The sequence below is a fragment of the Chrysemys picta genome, chromosome 9, assembly GCF_011386835.1.
Source record: "Chrysemys picta bellii isolate R12L10 chromosome 9, ASM1138683v2, whole genome shotgun sequence".
NCBI classification, from domain to species: Eukaryota; Metazoa; Chordata; order Testudines; family Emydidae; genus Chrysemys; species Chrysemys picta.
The window spans coordinates 14,654,711-14,671,578 of record NC_088799.1 but is presented as its reverse complement, the minus strand read 5'-3'; the positions used below and the strand labels follow the sequence as shown (position 1 = coordinate 14,671,578).

Here is a 16,868-nt window from a genome sequence, read left to right as displayed (position 1 = left end):
ATTGACACTTCACAGCTTCTGCAAACAAAGGAGACAAGAAATTCCAGCTCCAAGGACAGGCAGAAAAGAAGCAGGAACAGAGAGGGCAAAGACTGCATGTTCCCACCAGTGACGTCTTGGGGAGTTGGACTTTACTGGATCTCCTGATGCATATGCAGTAAGCACCTAGGGGACAAATACTCTTCCCAGTGCCCAGCCCATGAATCAAGTCCACAGAATGGGAGTGGAGCTGGAACCTGGGCTGAGGTAGAGGTTAATACACAGGTCCTTTGATCTATTCACATTTGAAAGTTCACAGGCACAGCAAATGCTAGCCCAATGGGTAATACTCTGAACTAGACATGCTTTGCACTCACAACAGTTCTGAAAGACGGTGGCTCCTAGAGTGAGATGTATTCGTGTGTATAAATAAGAAGTCAGAGGATGCAGCTAACAATTTAGGAAAGTGAAGATTCATCCTGCAGACCTCCAGGAGTGACACTGGAACATAAAGGGCCTGATTCTGATCTTCATTACACTGAAGTAAATTAGAAATGTTTTTTCTTTTGCTCTTCATACAACAAAGAGTATCTGTGATGTGGTGTATGCCACTGTAAGCGGGATCAGAGTCAGACCCCGATATTTTATCATAAGGTAAAGTTTATGCATAATGTATGAAACCTTTGTAAATTGTATGGATTTTTATTAACCATTTAACCAGTGACAAAGTAGCTTGACATAAAACCTCTTTCATCTCATCCTGGGAGCCAGGCCATGAAGCATGTATTTATGGACAACAGGGCATGCAGATAGGGAGGTACAGCTGGGGCAAATATCAATCAGGGAGTGGAAAGGATTGGCTTTATGACTGATAGGGCCAAAAGCAAAGGTGAGCTCTCTAAGTGCTGGCATGTGGAGGGAGAGCCCATGAATTACCCTCTGATGGTAGGGGATGAACCGTTTCGTTCCTGTTGGGTTTCACTGCCAGATGAGTGGACTGGGCCCCATCTCAAATTGCAGAGGTTGCACAGGAGGTGGGTCCCCCAAAGGGTGGAACCCCAGCTGTTACACAGTCTTGGCACCATGCTTTGGTTGTGCTTAGGGCCAGCTTGGGCAATCAGGAGGGAAGGCACAAACAGGAAGGAGAGAAGTAGGGAACTAATGCCCAGAGAGTGAATGGGAAGAAGCAACTGAAAAATAAGGAGATCCTGCTATTAGCCCCTTAACCCAATCCTAAAAATAAAGAGACAGGAAGGAGGAGAGACTCTCAAGCAGTTACTGGAGTGAGTAGAGTTTCCGGAGCATAGATGTGTGTGTATGTGTACACGTGGGTGTGTTTGAGACAGAGGCTAGAAATGTAACCAGTACCAGTGAGCTAGCACTAAGCCCCAATCCAGCAAACACTTACTTGATTACTTCCAAGAATACCGGTACTCCCATTACAGTCAGTGGGGCTACACATGTGCTTAAAGTTAAACATGTGCTTGAGTGCTTTGTTAGATCAGGGCCCTGATCCTACAAAACCTTACTCAAGGGAGTAATCATTGCTTGAGTGATGAGGCTCATCGAAGCTGATAGGACTACATGCAGTGATTAATCTTTGCAGAATTGGGGTCTTACTAGTTGTCTTTCTTAGGCTTGGTCTACACTAAACCCCCAAATCGAACTAAGGTACGCAACTTCAGCTACGTGAATAACGTAGCTGAAGTCGACGTACCTTAGTTCGAACTTACCGCGGTCCAGACCCGGCAGGCAGGCTCCCCCGTCAACTCCGCGTACTCCTCGCGGCAAGCAGGATTACCGGAGTCGACGGGGAGCACTTCTGAGTTCGATTTATCGCGTCCAGATTAGACGCGATAAATCGAACCCAGAATTTCGATTGCCTGCCGCCGAACCAGCGCGTAAGTATAGACAAGCCCTTATTGTACTCTGTTTCCCTGAGACCACTGGTTAGGTCTTTTTCCCTTCCATTTCAAAGAGTATGAAAATTTATCAGAAAAACAGTCTCAGCCAAAATTTTTTTTAAAAAGGGTCAGTATCTGGAATTAAATGTTATAGCACTCCATAAAATTGAAGTATGAGCCAAGGGTTAACAACAACCTTGAATTTTGCCCTTAAAATTAGTCACAGAAAATCTACTTAATTATAAATACGTTAGCGCTATACAGTGTCCTGCTGATTGATATGCCCCAGAGCTATCTTTGTCGGCAGTCTTTTAAGCACTAATCCTTCATTTTGGTCCTAATAGTGAGATGGGCTCCTCCTTTCTAGTTAGACCATCAATTTTTACCTGCCAATACAGTTTGATGAGCTTGCTTATATGCTGCTCACTGCCTCCTGACAGCCAGTATATGTAGTCAGCAGTCATGGCACTCCTAATGACAAGAGCAGAATAAAGACGTGAATGTTGGGGAGGGGAGGGAGATAAAAGTACCAAGTTTTTAAAGCAGATAATATAAAATGAATATAATATGAAGTTTATATAAAAAGGGCACACAGTTATACATAACTATCAGTCCTTGCTCAACAGTAAAACACATTTTGGGACTACAGCAAGCATTTTTATTAGGTAGCTAAACTATATGCGAGAAAACAACCTTACATTTTTTCCTTTTATGGTTTTTCTATTTATATTGTGCTCAGATGTTTAATGGCTGCTCAAAAATATTTTATTCTGGCTGCTGCTTATTATGCTTTAAAGCATTTATGGACTAAAATACTATAATATAGTCTAAATTTCTTCCAGAACAGCACTGAGATGTACTGCGAGTCTGAGAATACCTCAGTCTACAGCAAAGTCAAACATAGTTCACCTTTGATTAAATTATGCTATAAAAAAACCCCCAAACCAATCAGCAATCTTTGTATCTAATTGAATACGCTTTAGTATCCAGACAGTTTGTTATAACCATTGCATTACTCTCATTAGACTGAGGGGATATTAAAAACTATTGTAAAGCAGATATTAATGCATTGCTTTCATTGACTTTAGAAAATCAGTTTGCTTTTATGGTTGCTTCTCCAAACTGCTCTCCATTTCCTATCCTCTGGAGATCCCAAATCCAATTAAATGTGACTAGATGTAATTCCAAATTGTCACTTTAGTCAATTAAACATATAATAATCTTGTGTACCTAATTACTAGCACCAAAAGTTTATTTGTTGATGTAGTGCTATCAATGTGTACATCTGCATGTTTCCCTTATCACTGCCTATATATTAATTGTACTTTGACATTACTGTAAATTGAATTTGAAATCTCCCCCCAGTTAAGTGTATTGCAACGAGTAATCCCAGTCCTGTTCTAATACCCTTTCCGATTGTTTTCCAAGCCAGTATTATGTTCTTAACAAGATCTGACCAAAAATTACAAGGATTTAATAATAAACATTTCAAAGCAGGCCTGGTATTAGGAGGCTGCATATTGTGATACTGTATTATAGACTTAGGAATGAAATCTGCTCTCAGTTGTATGCATGCAGCTTCCATTGACTTCAATGGGAGAGATGACTTCAGTGGAAGCCATGGATTTGCATCTGAGGGCTAGATTTAGCTCTAAGGCTCTCTATCTAGCCCTCATTCAAGTCACTGGCACAAGTCAGTGGGACTTGTGGGAGGGAGGGATAGCTCAGTGGTTTGAGCATTGGCCTGCTAAACCCAGCGTTGTGAGTTTAATCCTTGAGGGGGCCATTTAGGGAACTGGGGTAAAAATCTGTCTGGGGATTGGTCCCCCTTTGAGCAGTGGGTTGGACTAGATGATCTCCTCAGGTTCCTTCCAACCCTGAGATGCTATGATTCTAAGTCCCATTGACTTCAGTAGGACAAAGAACAGCACCTAACTGAGCACATGGGACAAATATGACCAGATGGGTTGGTTGGCATATGCCAGCAGTTTGTTTCCCCATCATCACTCCAGGCAACACACGTGAGCCTATCGTGCATGTGACTCCATCCTGTTGAAAAGAACAGCATCTAACTGAGCACAGTTAGTATTCTTGTACCCTGATACAGTAGACACAAAGGGTGAAATCACAGCCACCGTGAAGTTAATGGCAAAACTCTCATTAACTTTAACGGGGCCAGGATTTCACTCCCAGCATGTAACTGAGGAGGAAGGGAGAAGCTACATAAGAACCATGCAAGAGGTCTGGAAGGTTTTTGCCTACATTTGTAGAACGATTCTGTATTGTTGTTCATAATTTATATGCAGGGTGGTCTGTAATATTTCCCCCTGCTCTGGTAAATGCAATAGTTAGTATTACAATGTACTGTGTGTGTATGTGAGTGATGCTGCCCTCTAGTGTCTAGCTCAAAAGAAAGACAAGAGACTTTTATTATGAACTAAAGCAGTTCTTCTTCAAGTCGAGTGGCGAGGCCTGAAGAAGGCCAGAAAAGCTGAAAGTCTTTGTTCTAGTTCCAGCTCACCAGGCGCATGTGTGATGAGGAGAGATTTATTTAATAACTGCGCCCGCTATCTGCAGCTATGGATTCTTTCCAAGACCAAGAAATGTTATCTATCCAGGTTTGACATATGTCCATTTTCTAAGCTTTGCTGAGATGGGAAGGTGCATGGGTAGGATCTATAGTCCATTCAGCTGGCTTTATGTTAGGAGAATGCAGAAATAAGCGGACATTTGCTGGTTGGGATTGCATCTGGACCTATTACTCAACAACTGCTGCAATTTTAAAGATTCAATTTTGCAAATCCTTAGTCCAAAATGTCATGCTCATCACGGCCTCATTCTGTCCACTGCAGTATGAATGTGTCACTGTGGGGATGCCAAGCCACTCTGCCGTGGGCCAAATATGACCAGGTGGGTCGGCTGGCATATGCCAGCAGTTTGTTTCCCCATTCTCACTCCAGGCAACACTCGCTGAGCCGATCATCCAGGTGACTCCATTCTGTTGAAAATGTAGCCCCAAATCCACCTGTCATTTCTATGATATGGACGGCCTGTTCCTCCTCAGCTTCAAACAGTTTTCAGGGGTAGTTTTGTAGTTCAAGCACTGGACTGGGACTCAGATGTGGATTCAGTACAAACATTAAAGCCACCTCATGTCTCTGTGACCCAGCTTCCTGTCTGTAAAGTAGGAACAATAATACTTGACTATCTTGCCTATTTAGTTTGTAAGACAGCAAGGGCCATTTCTTACTACATCTTTGTACAGTGCTTAGCCCAATGGTAGGGCCTCGAGGCACCATTGTACTTCAGATGATACCATTTCCCTATTATTCTTCCCCATTATTTTGTTCTCATTTCTATGAACAGGATTCTAACCATGTACAAATTTCATGCCTCCATGTTTAGTTTACAGCATCTGCTCCAGTTCTTGCTAAATTTCTGCCCCTTCTTAGGCACTTCCGTAAATCCCACTAGGACGTATCTACACCTTTCAGCACCAAAATACCTTTACAAGTCTGGCCCTTAGTCTCTCTCTGCCTCAGTTCCCCATCAGCAAAATGGGGATAATAATCCTTCCTTTCTCCTACCTGTTACCTATCCTAACTCTAGCATGTAAGCTCTTTGTAGAAGGGACTTTCTCTTACTCTGTGTTTTTACAGCAGCCCAATCTCAGTTCTGGTGTTACTATAATACAAATCACAATAGCAATACAGAAGATGGTGTCTCACTCTGTTTTAAATGAATGTCAATTACTATACACAAGGGACCTCTGTTTCAAGGGACCTGTACTTTCTGCTCTTCCCAAAACACAGATGGAAATGGGAAATAAATGATACCCCTTAATCTGGTGTGCGTATTATAGCACTCTGTTTATCATGGGAGTTCAGGTGACATTTATAAAGCCATTGAGCTTCACTCTTGTGATATGTATTCTCATCATAAACCCTTAATAAAAATACAATCTTTCAGTATAATGTAGAGTTGTGTAAATTTTATTCTCTCTCTAATTTTAAGTGTAAAATTGACTAACTCACAATGGATGGCTCCCTTAGAGTCTTTACAGTCTCTGGTATTAATCCATATTTAGTATTATATCAACCTGCTATTTGGTCCATCCCATTCAATATACATTTATAAAAGATACTCTGCTTGTACTGTAGCTAATTTCTAAATGTTAATAACTTGGGTTATTTTTTTAATGGCCTAATGCACATTGTAGATTTTGCAAAGGTAGAAAAGGATGGAATATTGGAAGCACTAGAAGAAGAGGTGATAGTAGACACACATTCTACAAGAACTGACTATGGAAAATTAGAAGATCAAGCTGACACATGGGATTACTCGTAAGAGCCACTATTTCATCTAAATGCTTTAACTGTTCCCTGGAGGGTCTTCAGAAATCATAAATGAGAGGTAGGACAATCTCGTGGTTAAACCAAAAGCCTCACAATTAGGAAATCCGGGTTCTGTTCCCCAGGACATCAAGAAATTCCTTTATGACCTTGTGAAAATCACTTTAATCTCCCTGTCAAGTATCGGGGTAGCCATGTTAGTCTGTATCCATAAAAATAACGAGGAGTCCAGTGGCACCTTAAAGACTAACAGATTTATTTGGGCATAAGCTTTTGTGGGTAAAAAACCCTCTTCTTTAGATGCATAGAAATTTTCACTCTATGCATCTGAAGAAGTGGGTTTTTTTACCCACGAAAGCTTATGCCCAAATAAATCTGTTAGTCTTTAAGGTGCCACCGGACTCCTCATTGTTTTAGTATCTCTGTTTCCAAAATGAGGATACCTTCTTCCCAAAGGTGTTATATTAATTCATTAATGTTTGCAATGCTCTCTGAGATTTTCAGAAGGAAAGCCCTTCATAACTCTGTAAAGTATTATCAGCAATTTATTTGTTTATTATAAAAGGAAGAAGAAGGCCACCAGATTGACAGAAAGCTTCCCAGGACCCAAATTGCCTTAGATTTGAAGACAGCATTATCCCCTTTGCTGAAATCCTTTCAAACATAAAGCAATGAAGACAGAAATCAGAGCAAAGGATATGGAATAATGAGTCATCTGCAGAAATAAAGTTATAGCTCTAATGAAGGAGCCGATAAGAGAGAAGGAAGTGAATATGGGTCACCAGCAGAGGATCTGAAGTAACATTTTCAAAAGTGCCTAAGTCCCATTTTCAAAAAAGCCCTTGGTTCTTAGAAGCCTAGCTGTTATTTAAAGCCAGTGGGACTTAGGCTTCCAAGCGCTACATTTTCAAGTACAAGTACATTTAGGAGCCTAAAGATGCTGATAGATTTTCAAAAGTGTCTAAGTGAGTTAAGTGCCTAACTCCCCTGGATTTCAATGGGAATTAGGTGCCTAACCTGTCCCTGCACTCCCCTGAGCGCAAGGAATGTACTTGTCCTCTGTCCCTACATGGGGATGGGGGAGGAGGAAGGCAGAGAGACACAAGAAGGGGAGAAAGCTCCTATTTGTACACTTCCTCCCCTAAAGCAGCTATGCAGGGGCAGGACAAATTATAGCTTTATACCTATGGTCAGATAAACAGCATTTTCAAGACACTGCTATGTAATATGACTCCAGTTCATGGCATCATCTCCCTGTTTCTGACACCTCCAGTGACATGGCATCACAGTATAAAATACAGACCTGTACAAACGTGTAATTTCTAAGGCTATCAATACACTCCTAATTACTCATATTGCTCAGGTGGCAGAAAATGCACATGGATAATCTGGACTGAAAGAGAACAAGCAGTTGCCGGCAGTTTATTAGAGTCAGTTCAAATAATCAGGCTTTTCCAATGAATAGTCTTGCAGGGAAAGCGACCTCTTCTCTTCACAGTTTCTTTTTTTAGGACTTCTGGTTAAAGCAATGGGACTGGGAATTAGCACCTGGGTTCCATTCCCAGCTCTGTCATCGTTTCCTTGGATGACACTGACTAAGTCAGACCCAAATTTCAAAAGCGTGGTGTCCCGCTTGAGACACCTAAAATACGGCCTGAATTTCAGAGGAACTGCACATCAACAACTCCCGCTGAAGTCAGAGGCAGTACCCGGGGCTCAGCACCTCTGAAATATCATTCCCAAACCTGACAAACCCAAAGTTAGTGGCTGCATTTGAAAACGTTGGCCTTAATCTCTGTTTTTGCGTCTTCATCTGTAAATTAAATAACACTTCTTGCATTATAGGGGTATTGGGGGCTTAATTCATTAATAGCCAAAATGTTTGAGAACTCAGATGGAAGGTACTAAGTTTAATAGCAAGTCCAGCAATGACCACTAAAATGTTGCTGGGCAGTTTCCATTCTTACCCTCTATTTTTAGCAATGCACCACAAAGACTACCCTTCTTTACCCATTAGAAATTAGTCTTTTCCCTCACTCTCTCTTGAGAATTTCTGTTGTTGACCCTAATGAGAAATGCGTAGCAACTTCTTCCTTCAGCTACTTACCCATGAAGAAAGGAACAAATAGGAGGCAGAGTGGAGTGGCATGGGGGCACATAGCTTTTTCCTGTCCTTGCCGCGATCTGCTCTGACGTAGTGCTACCCTTTGCCATCCAGTCTGAAGCCTGTACTGGTGTCAAGCTTGGACTGAACTTACCAAAACCTACAACCAACTCCACAAACCCCTGACAACTCACCTAAAGCCGGACAAAGAATAGGGAGAGGAGTTGCTGCCTCTGAAGCCCCTCACATGAACAGTAAAGGACATGAGAGCTATTGAGGTTGCAGCTTCTCATGTACTTGCACTCTGAGCACTGCCACAAGGGGGCATGCACACCGCCCCAATGGTCACTGCTTTCAGGATGACTACGGTGGTAACGGCAAATGCATCCAAGAGCGGAAGGTTGCAGAGGCAATTGTTCAAGAATTAGCTTGACATTTAAAGATCTCTTCCAAAATGAGAGGTCTTTTGTTATATCCAAATGAAGTTTGGAAAGCAGTCGCTAGCAGTCACTAGAAAGCACCTGTGCCCTGTAAGGGCTACCGCAACAAACCCAAACCCAGCATGTGTTAAGGTAGTAAGGCTAGATTCAAAAATTCTTGCTATATCTGCTCAATCTGGCCACTTGGTGGTGTAAAACAATAAGATATTTATATAGAACTGAAGACACCACAACAGACCCTGAAGTCTGTCTTAATCTTAAAGGATACATATTAAAAGAATCAAAGAAAGTTTTAGACGCATGAGTACTGCTGATTCCAACAGAAAGCATATGGCCAGACCAGGCAGAACAGCATGAGGGGTCTGTGATGAGAACTGGAAGTGGTAATTATGATCTCCACTGGCCCTGAACATCTATTATTACTAGTACAATAGCATGAGAAATAGGATGAAGAATCTCCCCCAAAGGTGGAGAAGGAGAAGCCATGTACCCCCAACAGTTGTGCTGGAACAGGGGGAGCCAGGGGGTCATGGCTTCACCACTTTTTCCTGGCTGTAAGGGCAAGTAACAGGGAGGAGGGGGCATAGAAGAGAGAGTTAGGGGTGGGGGACTTGGGGAAAGGGGCAGTAGGGGGGCAGGGCCTCAGGGAAAAGGGGTGGGGTGAGGGTGGGGGCTCAGGGAGAAGGGGTGGTGCGAGAGCAGAAGTTCAGGGGGAAGGAGTGGCATGGGGGGAGCAGGAAGTGGCCTCAGGGGAAGTGGCCCCCCACTTTTAGGAAGCTTTCACTGCTCCTGACCCCCAAGGCTGGAAGGATTGCACCCACCACTCCCAAGAGGAAACTATGGGGCTGGTAGTTGGCAACTCCCTTCTAAGGGAGAAGGAGGCATCCATCTGCTGGACTGACGTGGCATCCCAGGAGGTGTGTTGCCTGCTAGGGGCCCATATATGATAGATTACAGAAAGATTGCTGAGGATCATCTGACTCTCTGTGCTGCTCACCCATGTGGGGACTAATGATACTGCAAGCAGATCAGAAGTGATTACAGTGCCCTGGGAGTGAAGAGGAAGGAGTTGGGGGCTCAGGTTGTGTTCTCATGATCCTTCTGGTCAAGGGTTGGCCCAAGCAGAGACAGACACATCTTGGAGGTGAATGCATGGCTATGCGGATGATGTCACCAGAAGGGCTTTAGCTTCCTCCACCATGGGATGCTGCTCCAAGAAGAAGAACTGCTGAGCAGAGATGGGGTCCACCTATCAAGGAAGGTGCAGAGTATCTTCAGATACAGATGGACTAACCCAGTGAGGTGGGCTTTAAATGAGGTTCAACAGAGGCAAGAGATAAAACTCAAAGGTAAATCCAAAACATGGAGAGCTAGATGACAGGTCAGAATCTGTGGGGAACATGGGCAATCACATCAGGGACAAAGGAGAGACAAGAGGGAATATAGAGGGGCAATCTAATGAACATCTTAGATGTCTCTATACTGATGCAAGAAGTATGAGGAATTAGCAGGAAGAACTAGAAATACTAGTGCATAAAAACAATTACAACATAATTGGCATAAAAAAAACTTGGTGGGATAATTCACACGACTGGATTATTGGCATAGAAGGTACAGCTTGCTAAGGAAGGACAGGCAGGGAAAAACGGTAGGAGGTGTTGCTTTGTATATCAAAGATGTATACACTTGCACTGAGGTTGAGATAGAAGTGGGAGGCAGACCAGTTGAAAGTCTCTGGATATGGATAAAAGGGGTAAAAAACCAAGAGTAATATCATGGTAGGTGTCTCTGATAGACCATCTAACCAAGAAGAAGAGGTGGATGATAATTTTTTTGAACAATTAACAAAACCATCCAAATCATAGGACTTGGTGGTGATGGGGTATTTCAACTGCCCAGACATCCATTGGGAAAATAACACAGCAGGGCACAGATTAGCCAACAAAAGTTCTTAGAATGCATCATAGACAACATTTTATTACAGAAGGTGGAGAAAGCAACTAGGGGAGATGCGGTGCTAGATTTGTTTCTGACAAACAGGGAGGAACTGGTTGAAAATTTGAGAGTGTAAGGCAGCTTGGGTGAAAGAGATCATGAAATTATAAAGTTCATACTTCTAAGGAATGGTAGGAGGGAAAACAGCAGAATAAAGACAATGGACTTCAAGAAGGCAGACTTTAACAAACTCAGAGAACTGGTAGGCAAGATCCCATGGGAAGCAAGTCTAAGGGAAAACAAGAGTTCAGGAAAGTTTGCAGTTTAAAAAAAAACATTAATAAGGGCACAAGAGCAAACTATCGCAATACATATGAAAGATAAGAAGTATGGTAAGAGACAACCTGGCCTTAACCAGAAGATCTTTGACAACCTGAAACTCAAAAAAAGAGTCATACAAAAAACGACAACTAGGTCAAATTACAAAGGATGAATACATACAAAAAATAACACAAGCACATAGGGACCAAATTAGAAAGACCAAGGCAAAAAGCAAGATTAAACTAGTTACGGACATTAAAGGTGACAAGAAAACATTTTACAAGTCCATGAGAAGCAAGAGGAAGACCCAGGATAGGGTAAGTCCACTACTCATCGAGGAGGGAAAGACAATAACAGAAAATGCAGCAATGCCTTTTTTGTTTCAATTTTCATCAGAAAAGTTACCAGTGATTGGATGATTAACATAGGTAATACGTAACAGTCAAGAACAAATCATGTCAAACCAACCTACTATCCTTCTTTGACAGGGTAGCAAACCTTGTGGATAGGGAGGAAGCAGAAGATTTGATATATCTTGACATTAGTAAGGCTTTTGATACTGTCTCACATGACCTTCTCATAAACAAACTAGGGAAATATAGCTTTGAGGAACCTACTATAAGGTGGGTGCCCAACTGGTTGGTAAAGCATATTCAAAGAGTAGTTATAAATGATTCACAATCAAGCTGGAATACTATATCGAGTGAGGCCCGGCAAGTATGTGTCCTAGATCTGGTTCGATTCAATATCTTATAAAGTTTGTGGATGATACCAAGCTAGGAGGGGTTTCAAGAGCTTTGGAGAATAGGATTAAAATTCAAAATCATCTTGACAAACTGTCTGAAATAAATAGGATGAAATTCAACAAGGACAAATGCAAAGTACTCCACTTAAGAAGGAATGATTAATTGCACAAATACAAAATGGGAAATTATTGCTGCAGAAAAAGATCTGGGGGTTATAGTGGATCACAAACTAAATATGAGTCAAAAAGGTAAACATCATTCTGGGGTGTATTAGCAAGAGTGTTATAAGCGAGACACAAGAAGTAATTCTTCCACTCTCCTCAACACTGATAAGGTCTCAACTGGAATATTGTTGTGTGCAGGTCTAGGCACCACACTTTGGGAAAGATGTGGACCAATTGAACAAAGTACAGAGGAGAGCAACAAAATTTTTTTTAAGGTCTACAAAACATGACCTACAACGAAAGATTGAAAAAAATGTGTTTAGTGGGGAGAAGAGAAGATTGAGGGGAAACATGAGAATAGTCTTTAAGAATGTAAAAAGTTGTTATAAAGAGAAGGGTGATAAATTGTTCTCCGTAACCACTGAGGACAGGACAAGAAGTAATGGACTTAAATTGAGGCAAGAGAGATTTAAGTTAGACATTAGGAAAAACTTCTTAATTGTAAGGGTAGTTAAACACTGGAACAAATTACCTAGGGAGGTTGTGGAATCTCCATCATTGGAGATTTTTAAGAACAGGTTAGACAAACACTTGTCACGGATGGTCTAGATCAGGGGTGGGCAATCTTTCAGAAGTGGAGTGCCGAGTCGTCATTTATTCACTCTAATTTAAGGTTTTGCGTGCCAGTAATACATTTGAACGTTTTTAGAACGTCTCTTTCTATAAGTCTATAATATATAACTAAACTATTGTTGTATGTAAAGTAAATAAAGTTTTAAAAATGTTTAAGAAGCTTCATTTAAAATTAAATTAAAATGCAGAGCCCCCCGGACCGGTGGCCAGGACGTGGGCAGTGTGAGTGCCACTGAAAATCAGCTCGCATGCCGCCTTTGGTACATGTGCCATAGGTTGCCTACCCCCGGTCTAGACAATACTGAGTCCTGCCTCAGTGCAGGGGACTGGACTAAATGACCTATCAAGGTCCCTTCCAGTCCTATATTTCTATGGTTTTAATGATTCTATAATAGTGTCTAAAGGGCCAAATCAGGGCCCCATTGTACTGTTGGTTAGCTGGCTCTCAATCTTCAAATGGTAAATATAGTTATACTTCTTTTGCAATTTTAATAGCTCTACAAGCTCTCTAATGCACAAACCCATGTGTTTGTGGTGTTAATGTTACTCTAATTTCATAACCTTCCTTTCCAATATCCTGAATCTGCCCCTCAGAGGCAAGGTATCAGACTAGGCGAACCACTATCCTCTTCTGATATGGTACAGCTTACATTTTCTGGAGGTTAAAAAAATTGGAATACGGTTGGAGGCAGTTCCTTTTTTACCTAACTCAGAGAGTGAACAAAGAAATAATAGTTCAACTTTAAACATCTGCCCCAGGTCATGAATAAAGGGAAACTCTGATTATTTTAAGGTCTCTGGAGATATCTGAAACCACCAGATAACACTGGTCTACAATTTTTGAGAAGTCGTCTGCTTCAGAGATAAAATGTGCTATTTATTATGTATTTTGATGTGCTGAATTCAAATATGACAATTAAAACAACTGATTGGCTACTGTTTCTAAGATATTTAAGTTTTTACATTTTATGTCTATGTATATTGTGTAGATAGTAGAGTTTTAATCATAAATTGTAAACCTAGGTCTTTTCATGTGTTTATGGTTGCTTTACATGATAATATTTCACCTGTCCTGTTTATGTAACACTTTAAAAATCAGCAAAAAGGTTATATAAATAAAATTTATTATGAAACAAAAGGCAAAAAACTATTATGTACATAGTTTAGTCCTATTCAATGTCTACTCGGCGCTTCTTGGCTTGTCTCTTGTATTCATTAAATGGAGCATCTCTTGTCATGTCCAGCAATAGTCTGCAAGCATTGATGGGCTCCATTTGCCCTGATAGCATTTCTCCATTGTTGCAATGTCCTGGTGAAATCGCTCGCCGTGCTCGTCGCTCACTGCTGCGCAGTTCGGTGGAAAAAAATCTAGATGAGAGTGCAAAAAATGTATCTTTTGTGACATGTTGCAACCAAGGCTTTTGTATGCCTTGAGGAGGTTTTCCACCACCAACCTGTAGTTGTCTGCCTTGTTGTTTCTGAGAAAATTTATTGCCACTAACTGGAAGGCTTTCCATGCCGTCTTTTCCTTGCCACGCAGTGCATGGTCAAATGCATCATCTCGAAGAAGTTCACGAATCTGAGGACCAACAAAGACACCTTCCTTTATCTTAGCTTCACTTAACCTTGGAAATTTTCCACGGAGGTACTTGAAAGCTGCTTGTGTTTTGTCAATGGCCTTGACAAAGTTCTTCATCAGACCCAGCTTGATGTGTAAGGGTGGTAACAAAATCTTCCTTGATTCAACAAGTAGTGGATGCTGAACACTTTTCCTCCCAGGCTCCAATGACTGTCGGAGTGGCCAATCTTTCTTGATGTAGTGGGAATCTCTTGCACGACTATCCCATTCGCAGAGAAAACAGCAGTACTTTGTGTATCCAGTCTGCAGACCAAGCAAGAGAGCAACAACCTTCAAATCGCCACAAAGCTGCCACTGACGTTGGTCATAGTTTATGCACCTCAAAAGTTGTTTCATGTTGTCATAGGTTTCCTTCATATGGACTGCATGACCAACTGGAATTGATGGCAAAACACTGCCATTATGCAGTAAAACAGCTTTAAGACTCGTCTTTGATGAATCAATGAACAGTCTCCACTCATCTGGATCGTGAACGATGTTGAGGGCTGCCATCACACCATCGATGTTGTTGCAGGCTACAAGATCACCTTCCATGAAGAAGAATGGGACAAGATCCTTTTGACGGTCACGGAACATGGAAACCCTAACATCACCTGCCAGGAGATTCCACTGCTGTAGTCTGGAGCCCAACAGCTCTGCCTTACTCTTGGGTAGTTCCAAATCCCTGACAAGGTCATTCAGTTCACCTTGTGTTATGAGGTGTGGTTCAGAGGAGGAGGATGGGAGAAAATGTGGGTCCTGTGACATTGATGGCTCAGGACCAGAAGTTTCATCCTCTTCCTCTTCCTCGTCTGACTCAAGTGAGAATGATTCTGGTGAATCAGGAACCGGCAGTCCTTCTCTGAGGGGTACTGGGCGTATAGCTGATGGAATGTTTGGATAATGCACAATCCACTTTTTCTTCTTTGACACACCTTTCCCAACTGGAGGCACCATGCAGAAGTAACAATTGCTGGTATGATCTGTTGGCTCTCTCCAAATCACTGGCACTGCAAAAGGCATAGATTTCCTTTCCCTGTTCAACCACTGGCGAAGATTTGTTGCACAAGTGTTGCAGCATATGTGTGGGGACCACCTCTTGTCCTGATCTCCAATTTTGCAGCCAAAATAAAGGTGATAGGCTTTCTTAACCATAGTGGTTATACTGCGCTTTTGTGATGCAAAAGTCACTTCACCACAAACATAGCAGAAGTTATCTGCACGGTTCACACAAGTACAAGACATCTCTGCTCACTTTGGCTAAACAGAAATGTGTCCCTTTGCAAAATCAAACTCTGACAAATAAGAGAGCACGACACTGTATGATTTCTAGAGCTGATATAGGGCAATTTGTTCAGCAGAGTGATGTAAGCTTCGTTATGATTGCATCATCCATGACTTCTAGGAATAACATGATGCAATTCATATCATGTATGACGCAATACCAGCTTCAGATTGCATCATTCATTGTTTTGCCTAAAAAGCAAGTACTGTCCAAACCCAGTCATAGATTTATTCATAGATCCAGTCAAAGATGTGTTTTAGCCATTTCTGGTTTAAATTGAGATCCCTTCCCTTTATAACTCACTTATCCTCCGCCATTCCCAAGTCAAGGGTTGTATAGACTCATAGACTCATAGACTTTCAGGTCAGAAGGGACCATTATGATCATCTAGTCTGACCCCCTGCATGATGCAGGCCACAAAAGCTGACCCAACCCCTTTCCCTTAACTCTGTATATACTGACCCAATAGCATATCTTGAAAACTAGAGCCAATCAACAATTTTAAGCATCATTTTCGTTCTCAGTGACCCAGAATTAGTAAAGTTTGACTACATTTATTTCAGAAGCATTTTGGCTGTAGAGCAGTGTAATCAGAGTTTCAGATAAACAAAATTTGGTTTTGGAATTTTGAATAAAGGAGAGAGGTGTGAAATTAGCACAATCAGGGTTGGATGATTGCGTGTACACGGATATGGAAATAGCTACCAAATGCAGCAAAAGGAGCCCTGTGGCTCATGACGTTGCTAACATCTTATTGGCTGCAGAGGAGTGGATAGAACTCCCAGGGAACCTGCCAACAGTGAACCTTTATCATATGGAGAAGCAACACAAAGCACTCAAGGGCTGAGCATGCTGTTCTGTTGTACTCCGAGTCCCAGGTGGCTTAGGCAGTGAGAGACCATTACTAGGAAACAAAAATAAGTCTCCAGCGGGGCAATAAAGAGTACTAACCACCAGGTCAGTAGTTCTTATTGTGCAGTGGTTGCCTTTTTAAAGGAACCTGTCTTTTGGTAGTCAGTAGTAATATTTTCCTATGTTGTATTGAGATTAATATAATTTGTTACAAAAAGGCTACCCCTTTTAAATGGCAACTACTATGTAAGGAAACAAAGACCTTGCAAATGTGGAGTAAAAAGCAGAGATGATGTACTTGGAAAGGACAAAATTTTAAGGAAAGAAATGACAGGAGGCACTTAGGAAAACAGGTCATTAAGCACAGCGAGATCTCAGATGCTCTGTGACACAATATCAAACAAATAGTAGTTTGCATAGATGCATGTCATGCAAATCTCAAGAGGCATGGAAAGCCATGCTGCCTGTTTAGGTTAACAGCTGAACTGTTTGAGAAAAGACGGAGTAATTGGGATGAATGGCTTAAAAACAGGTA

At 41.7% G+C, this 16,868-nt stretch overlaps 1 protein-coding gene across 1 annotated transcript in view; it reads right to left on the bottom strand.

Annotated features, from left to right (window-relative positions):
• Window positions 1-16,868, bottom strand: part of SPATA16 (spermatogenesis associated 16) — a 130,394-nt gene that overhangs the window by 72,168 nt on the left and 41,358 nt on the right. The window contains exon 4 of the mRNA XM_005309661.4: window positions 2,270-2,354. Within this exon, the coding sequence (XP_005309718.2) occupies window positions 2,270-2,354 (85 nt within the window). The remainder of the gene's footprint in view (window positions 1-2,269; window positions 2,355-16,868) is intronic.